Here is a 6,545-nt window from a genome sequence, read left to right on the forward strand (position 1 = left end):
CAACTATTCTATCCACTCACAAAAAGACTAGCAATTACCAAAACTGTGCAAGATGCTGAATGCCCTACTTTCATAAAAAAGAAACATGCTTTCAGCCCTTCACGTAACACTGATTGATATTAAATGTTGGTTTCTTATTTGAAAGTTGCGTACTTGCTAAAATTCTTGTGTTATAAACTTAACCTTCCTTCTAATAAATATTATTAATCAGAACTGCTAGATTCTTGTTCCTTGAATTAAATATTTTGAATCTGAACTGCAAAGCAGGAAATCTGACAGTATATTTGAACAGAATCAGCCCAATTGGGATCACTGGGACTTCCCAAAAAGCATACTTAACAGCAGATTGTTGTCTAACCACATGCTTAAAATTCTGTTAACCAAGGTGTCTCTGACCCTAGAAATGTAAGTAACATTCAGTTTGCAAAAATACAACACATATTTGTGCAATTTTTGTTCATTAGTTTTGTGGGCTAATAAATTGTTCACATCCAGGATTGCCCATCATTTCGGGAGATTCAGGAATCCTCTTTCCATTCTTTGGATACACACACCAGCAATTTGCAGGATTTCCATCAAGTGAAGTTTCACACTAAGGGAATTTTTAAAAGCATATTAAAAGAGGTAAATATGGATTTTTTCAGTTTAATTATTGGAGAACAATTTTTATCCAGTTCCTAGTCAGGTAAAATTTACTGTCATTTTTACATTATATGCAGTTCAATCTTTTTCATCTGTATTGTACTTAATCCAATTATTTCCAAACTGACATTGAAAATCAGTGTACTTTGTCTAGTCTCTAAAAAAAGCAATTCTTTGCTCTGTTGTTATTTCTTGGCTGAATTGATACAGAAAACTTCCCAAAAGATTGAAAATAAGAAAGGTACTTCATGTAAATGAAGAGTGCATGTTGACTTTACACTAGATATTCCACTAGGCCATAAGGTTGAATCATATACACAGTTATTCAGAAATAAATGCTGGATTTTTAAGTTTTGTGTATGCGTATGTGCATGTATGTGGGGGGAATAAAGGAAATTTTCAAGCAAATCTATTTAAAGATTTTTTTTTAGCTGAATAATCATGATTTTTAATTGTTCATGTAATATGTATAACATCGTGCCAGATCTTTGTATTAATTTAGCATTATCATACTATAAATAAATTGCTTTAAAAATGCACAGAATCATTTACAATTCTGTGAACTTCATTCCTCCTTCTCAGTGGAGAACCGGTGCTCCTTATGGGAGCTTCTCTACTTCATTTAGATCTTTTGTCTTAAAATATACAACTGAAATTGTTCCCTCAGAGCAGAAAATTTGTTCTACTTCTTCCATCTTTTTTTTTCTTACCAAAATAAGTAGACAGTCTACTCTATCCAAAGTCTATTTGCATCTGTTATCATTATTGTATTATAATACTATAGTACTATAATATAATAATATAGTACTACAGTACTATATATTATATCATCTATGAGATTTGTTGCAAATCAAAGATTTCTGCTTTTGAAATCTGCTTTTGGTGTATCATGTGACCCATGGACATTTTGCTTCAAAAAATGTAATGTCCTTAGAATGGTATCTAACTCTGAATAGTCTGCTTTTGTTCTATTAAAAAGAAAAAGGTTTTCATTTCTGAATTAGCATGTGTGGGATGGAGAGGTTTGATTTCTATCATTTTCAAAGTAAGGGTTTCTGAGCAGGTTTCATTCAATGAATAAAATAATCAACCACATCATCCTTCATTAGCTTGGAAATATTCCCAGTCCCTACCCTCCAAATTACCTGCTTACTATGATAAAATCCATTTTTATTACAGTTGGGTAAATAAAATCTGTATAACTGTCCTCCAGTGGTTTGTTGAGCTTTTGCCAACTTATCCAGTGCCTTGTACAGTTCTTCTTGACACGGTCCCTGAAGGAACGGTAAGATCAAAAACAGTGAAGCATTAGAACAAAGGCTGACATTCAATATTACTTCTGAGTACTTCCAAAAGTAGCATCAATTAAAAATAACTCTGTCTTCTATTTCCTTACAAATAAGATGGCTATTTCTCTACTGTCTATCTAGGAGACGACAATGACAGAGTTTTTCTAGAGAACATTGACTGATGTTCTATACCCCTTATTGTTATATTTGCTATATTGTTTGTTTTTTGTTTAATGCAATGCTTCCCAAACATTTCTTTTCCAAACTACTTCTCAGAAAGTCCTTTCTACTCTATATAGGTAAAATCCTTTAAACCAATTTAAATGCCCCTGTTGTGATTAGGTAATGGGTTTGTTGCCATTATCCAAAGAAAAACTCTTTTACATAATTTTGGAAAGCACTGACTTAATGCAGTTGCTAAAATGTTATTAATTATAATTAATTTATTTCTTGCAATGTTTTAAGTGATTGGATTATAAATGCATAGTAGCTAGTTGTACCCCAGTGTGAGTTTCTGGTAGATTCAACAATATAGAATGGAATGAATAAATATATGTTCCAGATACATTTCTAAGATAAGAATACTGGAATGCATTTGCTCCATAATAACTAGAGCAGAGACACTAATCACATCTGTAAATATTAGCTCTAAATAGAAAGAAGGAATTTTCTCATTATAAACAGTTATAAACCAGTAGAATAGCTTGCCTTATGAAGAGGTAGGTATTTTTTCACTGGGGGATTGGATAGTTATCTTCCTGAAATGCTATAATACAGAGGTCCCTAATCTTTTGGACACCAGGGATTGGTTCTGTGGAGAAATGTTTTTGCATGGACTGGAGAGTGCGTGGTTTTGTGTGCTGCCTGCATCCCACAGATAGGGCTTTGCTTGTTTGTGCAGACCGGTTGCTGGCATAATGCAGACCGGTACCAGTCCACGGACTGGGGGTTGGGGGCCCCTGCTATAGTAGATAGTGCATCAAGTAGAGAGTTGAACTAGATGATCTCTGAGATCATTTCCAACTGTCTTGATTCTATGATTTATGCATATAGTTTTAATAAAAGCAAGAGAATTTGCTGGTGAATTCTATGTTCATATAGACTGAATATATAATACAACCCATATGACTGTAATATGTTATTAGACCTGGAAATGACATTTAGAACTTCTGCACCATAAAAAATTAATATAGCAAGTCATATAAAGTGCAATTATGCTCTGGTATTCTAATTAACTGATTCACCTTTAGGCCTTTGGTGCCACCAAGTGGTTCTTCTGAGTATACTCATATCTGCAAACATTCCTTACAGTAAGTCATTTTCAGAGATATTATCATATTTGATCATAGCAACAAAAGAGCTTCTGCACCTATAGATTACCAAATATATTATGGCATACATTTTTGGAAATAGCATACTGCCTGAGACAGTAATACTTTATATTATACCCATGACTAGATACAGTATAGTGGTTAGAAAGGAAAAAACATTGAAGGTACAAACAGTGATAATTACTTAAGCCATCATAAGATTTGCCTTGTTTATGGCTTAAAGGGCTGTATGAACCCAGACAATGTAGCTGAATCATCTTTACAGAGTAAAACAGCACAAATTATCTATCAATAGAATTACAATGGCTATTAGACGGTTAAAATATTTATAAATTCATAATAGTAATATAGAATTAGAATTCAAAGATCTGACAGGCTAAAGTACCTGATATTAAAAACTTCTGCCCCAAATGTCAGGCATGAAAGTGTCCTATGCTTTGGATTTGAAAGCAAAAAAGTACTTTGAAGTACATGGAGGTACAAACACAACATTTGATTGCAATCCTTAAAACAGGTGGACTTTTCCCAGGATCATGCATCAGGTCGCACTTGATTCCTAGAAAAGATGCATTTGAATTTAGGAGTTGCAGACAGATGTTAATGTTTATCTTTTTGCCATCAAATTAAACTGTTCTAATTTGCATCCAGCAAGACCCTTTGCTGATGAAGCAGTTGTTGCTTTGTACCAAAACAGATTCTTCGGTCACTAATGAAAAAGATGGAAAATGCCATGCTTTTCAAAACAAATTGCACCCTATTTTTCAGCAAAACCTCTAATAAGAAACTGCAATGTCTGTTTTGAATATCTCTTTTTCTTTTTTCTTTCCTTTCCTTTTCAACTAAGTACCAGATGAACACTTCCAGTACCTTACTTATTGTAGATAAGAGAATGAATAAAATGTCATTGACATTCTGATTCTATTTCACTCTAAAACTCCCTCCTGGAAATACTAATGTGCAAACATTCTGAAGGGATTTTATTGTGCTTATGATTTTAGTATGTTTAAGTTTGACATTAGCATTTATTTTATATATAGTAACCATTTTATATTGATACTTATAGTGTTATCATGTAATCATTGTTTTGTTATTTTGTAATCATTATTTTGTAGTTAATTGCTTGATCAGATGCTTTATATATATTGGAAAAGTAAGGGCTTCATGTTTTAGGTATAGGTGATTGCTTATATGAAAAGAGCACAGTAAGGGGAGGGGGGAAAGGAGCTACGGATGGAGCCTGGGTTGCTGTGTATGAGTCATCATCTAGGGATTATTTTTTTGTGCCATCTTATGCCTAGTACCAAGACCTGATCTTTTTGTTCTGGAAAGGTATAAAAGGTGGAAGACATCTTTTCTGGTTGTTGCCTTCATCTCTCTACCAGCCACGAAGAGAGATGGGGTCACCCAACTCTATTTTGATCAAAATAAAAGTTGTTTGCTTGCTGAAACCTCGACTCAGGAGTATCTTTGTCCCTTTGAAATGATGTATGGGAGGTTTTTGTTACATGAAGGTTCAAGAATGTCAATGAAGAAGAGAAGAAAGTTACTCAGTATTTACATAATCTGGCGCAGGTTTTGTCTTCTATCTCAGTACAGGCCCAGGCTGCCCTACCACCTGTCTCTGGCCATTGTTGTTCCTGGAGAGTGGGTTCAGGTGAAAAGAACTGTCACCTAGAAATACCAGTCCTGAGTGGTCTCAACCATGCCAGGTCCTCCTGATTTAAGGAATCAAGGCGTGAGTCCATGGAAAGTCCCATCATATCCTCTCCAGTGACAAGCTCCGCAGCTGGACGGCCTGAAAATGAAATTCTACAGCATGTGAGATGTAACCTCCACCGATGGGTTATCAATGCCTCCTTGCTCAGTTTAGACTAAGATCAAACTTTGGCCACGCCTCCTTGGGCTGTCCTTCCCCAGTTTGTTCTTAGTCTCGGCTCAGTAAGGACACAACTTAGCATAGCTCCTCAATAATTTAATTGTAGTTAGCTTCAGGTGATAGAGAATTAGAAATTTCATTGATTTATTAATTTTTTTCCCCTTTTAATATTAATTATCTTGTAGAAAGATTATAAAAAGGGGTTGTTTTTTTTTTGTTTTTTTTGGTTGGCTGTACTTCAGCCCTCAGGGGACTCTCTGCAGGGACGCGCTTCCCTGAGAGCCTCAGAATTGCCGTTTGCCTCCGTTCCTCTCTTGTTGCTAGCATCGGCTGCCTCACGCTGTGAGGCAAGCGATTTTTGTCTTCAAACGGCTTTTCGGTGCTGTGAGGGGATTTCCCTGAGCGCTTGGAGGCTCTTTTGCTCGGCTCGGAGCTTGGCGCGGTGAGGGGATTCCCCTCACTGTTTGCTAGCCGGCTCTTGTCCCAGGCGATTGGGCAAGAAGAGGGGATTTCCCCAGGGACGAGGAGTTTCGTCGTGCCGGAAGGTTGGGCGAGTGAGATCTTCTCCTCGTGGCCACGAGGCTCCGGTGGAGAGCGGAGGCCTGTCAAAAGCTTTAATCGCAAGTTGTTTTTGTTTGCCTTATTCGCAAGGGGAGTGAAGACTGGGTGGCAGAGGCCGTGGAAGCCTTTGGCCACCTTGCAGGGCCTCATAAATCATTCCCTTTGACTCTTGAGTCGCCATTTTGACTACCACGAGGCTTGTGGCCGCCATTTTGTTTTGAACTGGGTGTGGCCGCCATTTTGTTGGGGACTCCACACCGAGGGAGATTAGGCCTGCAAACTCAAACAGCCTGCTGTGTTGGGCTTTCTAGGGGGTATTCTACAATTTTCTGGACAGTTCTAGGATTGCTGTTAGAAAGAAGATTTTCCTTCTTGTCTCCTTATCCCTAACACGCTCATTGGGGGAATTTATTCCACCTGTTCCCATTAGCTCGCGGCGCTGTGCCTGCAGGGCCTGAACAGGCAGTTTTACTAAGCTGTCTGGCTATTTGCCATTGTGGTTGTCTTAGGGCGCGGGAAGTCTCCCTCCCGGACAACTTGATCTGCGCGTTTACCCCCACTGCAGGGCTTCTCCTATTTGGAAGGCTCGGCTCACAATGGCAGATAGTGTTTCTCCTCAGACTTTGCAGGGTTCGAGTGCCCCCCCCCACAATCCAAGCGCAGATCTTCTGATGTAGGCGCGGGGGGAAAGAAAAAAGCCAAAACCAAACATCTGTCTACAGAACCCTCCAAGGCTGCTGAGCGAGAGGCCACGAGGAGACATCTGGCATTGGAGAAAGAATTCTCCAGAGCACAAAGACTCATGTCCAGTGAGGCTGACGTGGTTCCCCCTGCCTCTCTGGGCAA

The 6,545-nt window shown here is 38.1% G+C and overlaps 1 protein-coding gene across 1 annotated transcript in view; it reads right to left on the reverse strand.

The window, feature by feature from the left end:
• Window positions 1-460: 460 nt before the first annotated feature.
• IGFBP1 (insulin like growth factor binding protein 1) overlaps window positions 461-6,545 on the reverse strand; it is a 32,822-nt gene continuing 26,737 nt past the window's right edge. Inside the window, exons 3-4 of the mRNA XM_015824572.1 lie at window positions 1,788-1,916; window positions 461-592 (exon numbers count right to left, since the gene is read on the reverse strand). Coding sequence (XP_015680058.1) covers window positions 461-592; window positions 1,788-1,916 — 261 coding nt within the window. The remainder of the gene's footprint in view (window positions 593-1,787; window positions 1,917-6,545) is intronic.

This window comes from Protobothrops mucrosquamatus, unplaced genomic scaffold (assembly GCF_001527695.2).
Source record: "Protobothrops mucrosquamatus isolate PMUCROS unplaced genomic scaffold, P.Mucros_1.0 scaffold_192, whole genome shotgun sequence".
Lineage (NCBI taxonomy): Eukaryota > Metazoa > Chordata > Lepidosauria > Squamata > Viperidae > Protobothrops > Protobothrops mucrosquamatus.